The sequence below is a fragment of the Hipposideros armiger genome, unplaced genomic scaffold, assembly GCF_001890085.2.
Source record: "Hipposideros armiger isolate ML-2016 unplaced genomic scaffold, ASM189008v1 scaffold_64, whole genome shotgun sequence".
NCBI lineage: Eukaryota > Metazoa > Chordata > Mammalia > Chiroptera > Hipposideridae > Hipposideros > Hipposideros armiger.
The window spans coordinates 839294-850994 of NW_017731414.1; the positions used below are offsets into that span (position 1 = coordinate 839294).

The 11701-nt window shown below is 50.0% G+C and overlaps 1 protein-coding gene across 7 annotated transcripts in view; it reads right to left on the reverse strand.

Annotated features, from left to right (window-relative positions):
• CPAMD8 (C3 and PZP like alpha-2-macroglobulin domain containing 8) overlaps window positions 1–11692 on the reverse strand; it is a 74954-nt gene extending 63262 nt beyond the window's left edge. For 6 of the 7 annotated variants that reach the window (XR_002123936.1, XM_019642023.1, XM_019642021.1 and 3 more), the window contains exons 1-5: window positions 11401–11692; window positions 5060–5211; window positions 3447–3469; window positions 1126–1342; window positions 997–1049 (exon numbers count right to left, since the gene is read on the reverse strand). Coding sequence is in view for 6 of the 7 variants with exons in the window: in XM_019642023.1 (XP_019497568.1) it covers window positions 997–1049; window positions 1126–1342; window positions 3447–3469; window positions 5060–5211; window positions 11401–11630 (675 nt within the window). In the remaining variant the exon portion in view is untranslated. The remainder of the gene's footprint in view (window positions 1–996; window positions 1050–1125; window positions 1343–3446; window positions 3470–5059; window positions 5212–11400) is intronic. The other variant, XM_019642020.1, reaches the window with a different exon arrangement.
• Between the last annotated feature and the right edge of the window lie 9 nt (window positions 11693–11701).

Genomic DNA, 11701 nt, shown 5'->3' on the forward strand with positions numbered 1-11701 from the left:
TACATATACATACATATATAGAGAGAGAGGGGGGGGGAGGGAGGGAGGGAGAGAGAGAGAGAGAGAGAGAGAAATTGAATCTAGATCTGTGGTTCTCAAAGTGTGTTCCTCAGACCAGCAGCAGCATCAATTAGGAACTTTTTAGAAACACAGACCCTCGGCCCCTCCCCAGAAACTCCTGAATCAAAAACTCTAGGGAGGGCCCAGCAATCTCTGTTTGAACAAGTCTCCCAGGAAAATCTGATGCACACTCAAGTTTGAGAACCACTGTTCCAGATCAGAGGTTGGCCAACTACAGCCTTCAAGCAAAATCCGGCCCTCTGCCTATTTGTGTAAATCAAGCTTTATTGACACCCAGCCATGCCCATTCATACACGTATGTCTGTGGCTGAGTTTATGTGACAATAGCAGGTCTGAGTAGTTCCAACAGCCTGGAGACCTGAACATATTTACTACCCAGCCCTTTACAGAAAGTTTGCCGAACCCTAGGCTATATGAAAGCATATGGGATCTCTGTGCTGTTCTTCCAACTTTTCTGTATGTTTGAAGTTATTTCCAAATAAAAGATTACAAGAAAATCAAGAATTCTGCTCCCCTCCCCAGGGGACACCTCTTTCTGTGAATATGTTTATTTCGAAGGAGAAATGATAGGTTTGATGTGCAGTTGTATTTTCTTTCTAATAAAAGTTAAATAAATGCAGGGCTAGGATTTCAAATGATGATCCACAGCTACTTAAATCCTTCTGAAGCCTGCACAGAGGGGCACTGGCCACTTGGGGACCACTGGAGAGCCCTTATTGAGGAACACCAGCAGTCTTGCCTCCCTCTGTCCCAGACCTCTTCCTGGGCCTCCCAGGAGGCATGGAGCCCTAGGCAGGAACTGAAAATGGCGGTAGAAATTGGAACAGGGCAGGGGAGAAGTTGCTGATGGTGGCGTCGGCCAGGGTATCTCAAGTGGGTGTGTTGCAGGCACATGGTTTTAGCAGCCAACCTCACCTTCTCGCGGACAGGCCTCAGGTCTGGGGTGACAGTGAAGACGTTTATGAGCACTGCAAGAAAGAAGAGAGGCTTGCAGCAGCTCCGGACAGTGGCCAGCCCTCCCTCCAGCCTGTGTCAGCCACCCACCTCGGTGCTGGGGCCTGTACACTGGCTTGTCGGTCTGAATGAACACAGAGGCTCCCCGGCCATCCACAGTCACTGAGGTCTGGTTGTGGAAGAGGGGGCCCTCCTCTGCTCGTCGGCCAAGGCCCCACACCTTCAGGAGGGCCTGGCCCCGGAGACCCGTGGGCACCTGCAGGCAGAGCACGGAGCTTTGGAAACGGGGTGTCGCCCTGGAAGGGACCTAGGTGTTGGGAAAGCCACGTAGAGGTTTAGGGTTGGGGTGCCCATCCAGGGGCGACTGTGCCCCCCAGGGGGCACTTGGCAGTTTCTGGAGACACTTTTGAGTGTCACAGCTAGCAGGGGCGGGGGGAAGGGGAGAGTGCTACTGGCATCTAGTGGGTGGAGGCCAGCGATGCTGCTCAACAGGCTAGAGACTCCCCCAAAGGGTCTTGGATCCTTAGACTAGTTCTGGATTAATATTTCTCAACCTGGGGTAGCGGTGGGAAGGATTCTTCCCCCTCCACAGGGGACACCGGTAGTGTCTGGAGACATTTCCGGTTGTCATAACTGCAGATGAGGATGCTACTGGCATTTAGTGGGTTAAGATCCACTGGCCCCCCTCCCCCAGAATTAAACAGTCCTTCATCGGTCTCCATACAAATCCACAGCACCTATCCTGGGAAGAGTGACTTCTTGTGTGTGATAGACAGGGACAGCGCATCATCTTAACCCCTGTCCGGGGCATCCCTGCTTTCTGACTCACCAGAAAACAGATCTGCTCAGAGGAAGCTGGCAAGGGTAGCTGCAGGGTATTTATCAAGGGTTTCCCAACTGTTGACATCAGGGGCTGGCTCGTTCTTGGTGGGGGGCTGTCCTGGGCACTGTGGGGTGTTGAGCAGCATCCCTGGTCTTCACCCACTAGATGCCAGTAGCAACCACCCCAAGAGTGACATGTCTCTAAACATGGCCAAAGATCATGGGCGGGAAGGGACTAAACATCCCTCCCAGGTGGGAACTGCTGCCTTAAAGAAAGGGTTCTACTATTGCCCTCTGTGCCACAGCACTTAGGCACTAATGACACATCCCGCTGGAAGACGAACACCTCAGACTTCATTCTAATCACGGGGGGAGGGCACATTGTAAATCAGAATGATTCTCGAGGTAGCCCATTCATTCAGGGACTCCTCTGAGCATCTGGTAAAAGTTAAAGGCTAGCTAACCCAGTAAATGCCTACAATTTCAGGGCTTACAAACCCCTTGAAATCCAAGGACTCCAGTTTAAAAAACCCACATCAGAGAATTACCTACAGTGTCGTTGGGTCCGTAAAATAATTTTAAAATAACAATATTCAATGCTAACGCAGCTGTGGGAAAATTGGTCTCTAATGTACAGCAGGTGGTGCCATGCGTGAGCCCAGCTGTCTTCTAAGACAAAACAGGACAGAGCAAGAGGCCTGGGTTTTCATCTGGTAATTAGACCAGGCAGGCATCCAGGACGCTAATGTAGTTTTACATACAAAGATGCTCGCAACTTTCAGATTGCATTATCCAAATCCTAAAAACAGTTTTTAAAATCTAACTGTGTACAAGGTGAGAGGCTAGTAAATTCGTACAACTGACCCTTGAACAACACGGGGTTGAGTTGCAGATTTTTTTCAATAAATACAGTTAGCCCTCCATATCTGTGGGTTTTGCATCTGTGGTTGAAAACAGAATTTTCAATCTGTGGCTGGGAATCCACGGGTGTGGAGGGCCAACAGTATGCATTGTTCTACGCCACTTTATGCATGGGACTTGAGCACCTATGGATTTTGGTATCCGAAAGGGGGTCTTGGAACCAATCCCCGGATACCGAGGGCAGACTGTAGTTAAGTTTTGGGGGAGTCAAAAGCTATATGCAAATTTTTGATTGCACGGGTGGGAGTGGGTGCTGGTCACCCCTGCATTGTTCAAGAGTCAACTGTAAATAAAAGAGATGCAATGGGATGCTGTTTACAACAGAACGCCAATTATACAATTACAGAGACTTGAAAACATGGAAGTATGTTTATGTAATGTGTTGAGAGAAAACAGCAGGAAACACCATGGTGTATACCCTTTAATTGCAACTATGAAAGAACATGTCTTCATGTGGACAAAGATTTGTAGGAAACATGAAAATGTGAAAAGTATGGGGAATGGGATTATGGGTGACTTTTCCCCTTTTCTAAACTTTTTCTTCATCATTCGTTTTTTATATTACTGTTAATGACTTTTCTTGAAACACATGTAATGTTTCTTGTCCCATTTCAATTCAATTCTTATTTCCAAGGTAGGGTTTAACATTTTAAAAATTCATTGCTTACCTTGAGTTTGATCGTCCCTTTATCTAAAAAATGAAAATAAAATGAGAACAGTTAAATCGGGAGCTGTGTTTTCCTGCCCCTCTGGGCTGCAGCCTTATAAACAAGGGCTTTCTCAACCTAGAGGGGTTTTCTGTGGACTAACATACACCTGGGTCATGCTGGTCTGGCTTGGGCTGGGCTGGAACTGGCAGAAGTGAGAGATTTCCTTCAAACTGGCAAGAGCTGAAGGCCGGAGGGGACGGACAAAGCCGAGCTATTCAGGGGAAAGTTGGCCGGCCTGCATACTTGATTCACTTCACCCCTGGCCCCTGCCCAAGGTAAGCTGTGAGGGGAGCAAAGAGAAAACTCCAGGGAAGAGGAACAGGAGAAGTGTGGAGAGAAAGAAGAGGAGGTTGAGATCCCAATGGACCCCACTCCAGTGGAGATGACTGGTCTCCCATCACCTCTCTCTTCTACCCAAACAAAGTCATTTGCTACTATGACACCTCTCCAGGCTTCCTGGCCTCTAGGACTTGATTAGGCATCTACTGTTTCTGCCTCTCAGAATCAATTCCCCCATTTCCTGCTAGCCAAATCCCCATTTCCTTGGGGAAACCACCTACCCAGCTCCCGGTCCATGTGGTTTGGTGGGACTCTGTGTAAATGTACATAGGTCTTCCCCCTGATCACAGTGATTGGCTCAAGGCTGAGCACATGACCTAAGATGGGTCAATCAGAGGGAATCCTGGGACTTTCCCCAGAGGCCCTAAGAACCCCCTCACTCCATCTTAGCTTTAAGGAGACACAGGCCCATCCAGAAATGGGGTCACAAGATGGCCAGCGATGCCTGTGGACTTTTCTAGTTATGAGAAAATTCTCTGTTGCTGAAGCCAACCTGAGTTGGGTTTTGGGGCTAGCCACCAGGGTGGGGACTGCCCACACTCCCTGTATCCATCCAAGACCTTCTCCTAATTTCCACTCCAGGCCAGCCTCCCCATGTCCCCCCAGGGGACAGGTGCTGCCCCACAGGAGCCCCAGCAGCATCCCTGTGTCTCCTGTGGCTGCACCCTGCTCTGCATGAGGAATAAGTCAGCTGCTCTTCCAGACGGGGAGCCCCTGAGGCAGGGCCCTGCTCTCGCCACCTTTGTCCAGGAGGTCAGCACTGTTGTTATCTGTAGCTCACTAAGCAGACTGGCTGAGGGCCTGAGCTCCGCTTAGTGACAGGGCCAGCCATGAGACCAGATCTGGGTCTAAAACCACAGGAGTACTGAGAGCTCAACAAAAGGTCTGATATGATCACAGGGTTCCCTCCAGGTCCTGGTCCCACTTCCAGCCAAAGCTGACCAGAAGGGTGCCTGACTCCATCCAGGTTTGTACCGATAGAACCTGGGCTGCCAAGGAACAAAGCACTCTGATTTCCCAGACTAGGCATGTGGCTGACCCTCCTGGGCCTTACTCTCTCCATCTGTGAAACAGGGAGAACTCAACCTGCCCTGCCACCCCTGCTGGGGTTCTGGAGAGGTAGGGTGGGCGGAGGCAAAGCAGTACCCACCCTGCTGGAGCCCTGAAGGTCAGAAAATGGCTCCGCTGTGCAAAGGGAGAGGACGCGCCGGTCAAGCACCCCAGGGACCTACCCAGAATGGCTCCCTGGTTCCGTGCCACAGCCTCGCCCTGGGCCACCAGCTGAGCCTGGACCATGACTTTCCTTGGGGAGTTAAAGATGGTCACGCTGATGACTTCTTCCACTCCTGAGCGGAAGACAGAGGGTGCAGTGATCAAATAGCCCCTGCAGGAAAGGAGAATCACGGTGAAGACCAAGGGTTGTCTGACCCACGCCTGACCTCACCATCCTGGCTGGGTCAGGGTGCACCCTGGGCGGACTTCCACCTATGCCTGACCACATTCTGACAGCATGGTCGCTTTATGCGTCGGTGTTCCCCCACCAACCTGTGAGCTCCTAAAGACCATGGATTGGCTTATTCACCTCTGAAGCCCCCCTCTTCCCCCCGATTAGGTAAGAATATGGGCTTTCTGGATCAACCCAGCAACACACCGCCCTTTGGCTTCAACATTCTGGCCTCTGGCCTTTGCTCTGTCATAAACCTTTGCACATGTGGCACCCACAGTCTGAAATACTCTCCCTTGTAGGCTGAGTCACGGGTAGGACCCTATTTCATCCTCACAGCCACCCTGTGAGAAGTGAGAATAGCTCCCACTTACAGAGTCAAAAATCAAACCCTGGAGAAGCCAAGTCATGTGCCTGAGTCAGTGAGAGACCAGGATTTGAACTCAGGCAGCCCAGACCCTGGAGCCCAGTGAAAAGAAGCAAGGAGCTTCCTACAGCATTAATTTTAAGAACAAAAACCTGAAAACAGGCCGGCCGAGTGGCTCAGTTGGTTAAGAGCGCGAGCTCTGTGCAACAGGGTCACCAGTTCAATTCCCACGTGGGCCAGTGAGCTGCGCCCAAGCTGAACTGTCAATAGGTGGCAGGGTGGTTCAGCTGGTAAGAGCACGTGCTCCTAACAACAAGGTTGCCAGTTCAACTCCCACATGGGATGGTGGGCTGTGCCACCCGCAACTAAGATTGAACACAGCACTTTGAGCTGAGTGGCCGCGAGCTGCCGATAGTCAGCCGGATGGCAACTGGACTTGGAGCTGAGCTAGCTACACCCTCCACAACTAAGACTGAAGGACAACAACTTGGCTGCTCCCCTTCCCCAATTCCCCAACACTGTTCCCCTTCACCAATTCCCCAATAAAATCTTAAAAAAAAAAAAACACCTGAAAGCAAACGAAATAGCCTGAAACAGGAAAAGCTCCAATGAAATAAAACAGCCATCTCTTTCTGAAAATCCTCAACCTGACTGTGAAGACACTTCTGGAAAAAAGATGTCATTATCCTGCTTTCCAGACACAAAAGCTGACCTTGCAGAAGGAGAAGACATGTGCCCAGATGACACAGACAGGTAGGAGAGGGCACCTGACCTGAGGCCCAGGCCTCCCCACCTGAGTTCCTGCCTCCTCATATTCTGCAGCATTCCACGGAAAACCACAAAGGCTCATCTGTAACCATGGGACCCGCTCACAATGCAGCAAGTGCCAAGAGCCCCAGCAGCAAAGGCAGCATGATTCCAACTGTGCACTACTACGGGCACAGAAGAAAACGGGCAAAAGGGAAAACTCCGGGCCAGATATTGAGATGAGGAAAGATTTTCATTTCTCAAAGTCCTCTCTGAGACAGCTCGATGTCCACATGCAAAAAAAGATGAATTTAGACCCTTATCACACACCATACACTAAGATGAACTCAATGTGGGTCAGAGATCTAAATGTAAAACTATAAAAGCACTAGAAGAAAATATAGGAGAAAAGCTTTGTGAGTTTCGGTTAGGCAAAGATTTAGTGAATAAGATACTAAAAGCACAATCCATCAAAGAAATCACTGATAAACTGGACTTCATTAAAACTTCATGAAGGGCCAGCCGGGTGGCTCAATGAATTAGAGCATGTGCTCTTAACAACAAGGTTGCCAGTTCGACTTCTGCATGGGTGGTGGGCTGTGCCACACACCCACACACACCCACACACACACACACACACACACACACAACTAGACTGAAAGTGGTGACTGAACTTGGAGCTGAGCTTGCGTTCTCCCCAACTAAGATTGAAGGACAACAACTTGATTTGGAGCTAATGGGTCCTGGAAAAACACAATGTTCCCCTTCCCCAATTCCCCAATAAAATCTTCTAAAACAAAAATTAAAAAGAAACTTCATGAAAAGTTTGGCATTTCAAAAGACACAAAAGGGGCTGTCGTGAGTCGACGGCGACGGTGTAGGCTGCAGCCCCTGCTGCAGTGGGTTGCCATGGGCTACCGTATGTAGCCAGCAGCCAGCGTGAGCGGCCAGCAGCCGCTGTGAGCGGCCATCCAGAAGCCAGCGACTGATCTGCCTCACCCGGGAAGAGCGCAATGATGGTGCCAACTTGGGCCAGTGAAGCAACGTCCTCCACAACTAGACTGAAGAACAAAAGGACAGCAACTTGTCTGTTCCCCTTCCCCTTATTCCCAGCGCTGTTCCCATCCCCCAATTCCCCAATAAAAATCTTTAAAAAAACCAAAAAAGACACAAGAGGTTCCTGTTGAGTACCATCCAGACGCAGCAGTGACCCTGGGAGTCCACTGTGCTCTCTCTGTCTACTTGAACAATGACCAGAGTTCACACACTCTGAGCTCCTACGAGTACTGACTGACTGCAGGACCGACCGGAGCCTGCAAGGACCTTGGGGACTTACCATCTATTGGGTTGTTGGAAAACTCATGACGTATTTTGTCTATGTTTTTCAAAGGTTTCATATAAATAACAAAGATCAGGGCTGGTTGAGTGGCTCAGTTGGTTAAGAGCTCGCTCAAGAATTTGAGCTCTGAGCAACAGCAGTTCGAGTCCAGCCCGAGCTGAGCAGCCGCTGAGCTGCCAACAGATAGCAGGATGGCTCAGCTAAAAAAAACACAAAGATCAATGATATATTGCCCGTTTTGTTTGATAACCTTTTGCCTTCTTTCAGTGAGCTTCATAATTCCTCGTTCATAGAAGGACCTGTCTTTATTTGCGAAAAACTGAACAAGGTGTTGATTTACAGCCTCATCTGAATTGAACGTTATACCATGCAAGGAGTTTTGAAGAGAACGAAGTGGAAGTCTGACGCCGCAAGGTCAGGCGAGTATGGTGGGTGTGGCAACACATCCTACCGAAGCTCCAATAATTTTTGACAGGTGATCAAACTTGTGTGTGGTCTTGCATTGTCGCGATGGAACACAACTCCTTTATAATTAACAAGCTCTGGACGTTTCTGAATGATGGATTCATTCTAACTGTCCAATTGATGACAGTACACATTTGAATTGATTGTTTGGTTCCTTGGTAGGAACTTGAAAAACACGACACCTTTAAAATCTCACGACACTGAGAGCATAAACTTCCTCTGATGAATGTCTGCTTTCGATGTCGTTTGAGGCGAATCATCACATCAGGACCAAGACTGTTTGCACACCACATTGTTGTAAACAATCTACTTCTCATCACCAGTTATCAGTCAATTCAAAACAGGATCGTTTTTCTCACATTTAATGAGCATATTGCAGATGTTTATACGCGCCGTCAAATGAACTTCTTCGAGTTCATGCAGAACCCAAATATCGAGCTTGCTTACGTATCCCAGCTTCTTCAGGTGGTTGTGAATGCTTGAATGATGGATGGTCAATGTTTCTGCAATCTCTCTTGTCGTGTAACGTGGGTTTGACTCGATCAATGCCTTTATTTTGTCGTCATCAACCTCGGTGGACCTGCCTGACCGAGGAGCATCGTTGAAATCAAAATCACCAGCATGGAATTTTGTGAACCATGGTTGGTACTGACATTCTTGTAGAGCATTGTTACCGTAAACTTTATGCAACTTTTCACAAGCTTGATGCGTGTTCTTCCCTTTATGGAAGTAAAACAGTAAAATATGGCAAAAATGCAGTTTGGTCTTCCATTTTCAACTTGTTGTAAAATCTCCAAAACTCAACCAAATCGCTCAAATTCTTTTTAGAATGAAGCTAGAATTGTCAGCTGTCAAATAACATAGCAATAACATAGATGAGAATGACTCTAGTACTTCCAAAAATGAACTAGTGCCATCTGTTGCAAACATGCGTCATGACTTTTCCAACAACCCAATACTATATGACTCCAGTGCTAATGAGAGTATACAAAGATCCTAGTTTCGTAGGTGTACTGGCCAGATCTAGCAATGACTGGAATAAGTAGTGACCCTGGCATCCCAAGTTCTGTCTGACTCTAGCACTAACAAGCACCTGCAGATTGGGTTTCTGTGTGCAGGATCTGGAACCCGTCAAGCACAGAGCGTGCACTGATCCTGGGTATGTAGCTGTACCTTCTAGAGCATGCAATGACCCTGGGTTTCATGGATGTACTGACCAGAATGTGTACTGACCCTGGATCCTATGTGTTCTATCCAACTCCACCAACCAACAGAGCGTGCAATGACACTGGGAACAGACGTGTACTGTCTTGAGCACAGGAAGACCCTTGCTTCATATGTGATGTGTCTGACTCTAGCACTGGCCAGAGGGTGCAAAGACCCTGAGCTCCCTTGTGCAGTGCTGGCCTCAGCGATGCACAGAGCATGCAGTGATCCTGAGTACATAACTGTACTGTCCAGAGAACAGTCACCCTAGAGACATGTTGTTACTATCTAACACCAGTACCACCCTAGGCATGCAGTGACCCTGGGCTCCTACGTGTCCTGTCTCGCTGCCACACAGGAATGTGGCATCCTTTAAGACAGAGTCTTTCTGTCCCGATCCCAGCTAACCCCTAGGGCCTCCCACTTAGCATGTGCTGAATGTGGCAGAACATCTGGGAAATATACAATCCACGTGTTTGTTTTCCTTGGTTAGCCCTTATCCAGATCTGAGTTACCATCTTCACCTAAAAGCCCAGAGGACCCGATGGAACCAAATGAACTTTCCCTGTGGGTTAGGAGCTGCCATGTTGGTATGCTCGCCAGCTGATCACAGTCAACCCTGGCATCTGTGCTGACATGGGCTTCTCATCCTTTGGACCTGAGAAAGGTGGTGTTTGGTAAAATGTAGACAGTGTTGGTCTTACAACAGTGTGCATAACTATGCTGCTTTCTGGGGCTGGGGAATCCTCATGAAAAAAACCACACAGGGCACAGAAGTGGGTATCAGGGCTATTACTAAAACAAGATCCTTCAGGCTGATGGACTACAGCTCGGAGGCTGGCTAATCTGGAACCCTGAGTTGGCCAATGTCTCCCAGCATGGGGGGGTTCCATTTCACTCAACAGTGGTTAAGATCCCAGGGCGAACTTAGTAAAATGCTCTGTTTAAAACTCAGCAACAAAGGGACTCTGAACTTGGCCCTTACAAGGCTGAGTCTCTCATTTAGGGCCTGGTCATGCTTTGTGTTGGAGGATGACCTGTGTTGTGCATGGCAGAATGTTTAGCAGCATCCCTGGCCCCCACCTAGCGGGTGTGACAATGCCAAAATGCCTCTGGACATTGCTGAAGGAAACAGATATCCCCTGGCTGAGATCGGATAATCTAAAGGGTGCCCCATTAGGACAAAAGTGTGCTGGGTTCTGACTTCGCAAGGCCCAGCGGAGGAGAATCCTGTTGCCCAAAGTGCAGTGTGGTGTCTTCCTTTTCAAACTGTGATCCCAAAGGAGCAGAGCAGCTGGAGGTGCTGCCGCCCACCCAGTCCCACTGGTGACCTGTTTTCTGGGAACTCCTAAACAAGAGCTGCTTAAACAAGTCACCTCATAAAGGCTGAGATGGATGAAGTGGCTGAGCTTGGGCAGCGGGAGGCAGGCCTCCTGAACCCACAGCCTTGCAAGGCTCACCCGAACTTGGCAGGTTTGGAAAAATTCCCTCTGAAGCCAGCTCATGGGAAATTCTCCTTAGCATCTAGTTAATTTACCTCCTCACTGTGTCAACCCACCAGAAGCTCTGTAAGCAAACTTCAAGAAAAATGTGGAAGCCAAACAAACACTTCCTCCCCCACCACCACCAAGCCCTCCCAAGGAAGGCGGAACGTAGGTCTCTCCTATTTCTCAGCCAAGACTCTACCTCTTACCTTCATGCCACAGACAACTTGAAATTGCCACCCCAAAAGACAGCCCCGTCGCACCAAGTGGCGAGGTGGGGTGCGGGTAGACTCGTAGCCTGAGCTCTGGGGCGTCCCTGTACCTCCACAGGGCCACTTCTAAAGCCTCAGGTTGCCCCCTTTCCCAGTTTGACCCGTGGGGATCGGGGGACGAGACTCTAGGTACCGCCCTGCGCGGAAGCTGTGTGGCCTTGAACAGGTCGCTGCACCTCTCTGAGCCAGTCTCCGAGACCACCACCCCGAGAAGGAGGCCAGCCTCTTCTGTCGCCCGGGGCTACTCACGAGGCCTGGGGCTGTGAAGCGTGCACGCCGTCCCGCGGCGACAGCAGCAGTAGGAGCCAGAGCAGCGACCAGAGCAGGGCGCCCCACATTTTCCGGCTCCGCGGAGGCGCCACGCCGGGGATAAGGGGTGGGCCGGGGCTGGGCCGGGGCCGGGGTCCAAGCGCCGCCGTCCCCGCTGCGCCGCCGGGGGCCCTTTGTTCACAGCCCCCGCGCCGTGCGCCCGGCGCCATGCGCCCCGCTCTGCGCCCGGCCAGGTTGGGGCAGCGGGGACCAGCCCTCTCCCCGACCAGCTTCGGCCCCG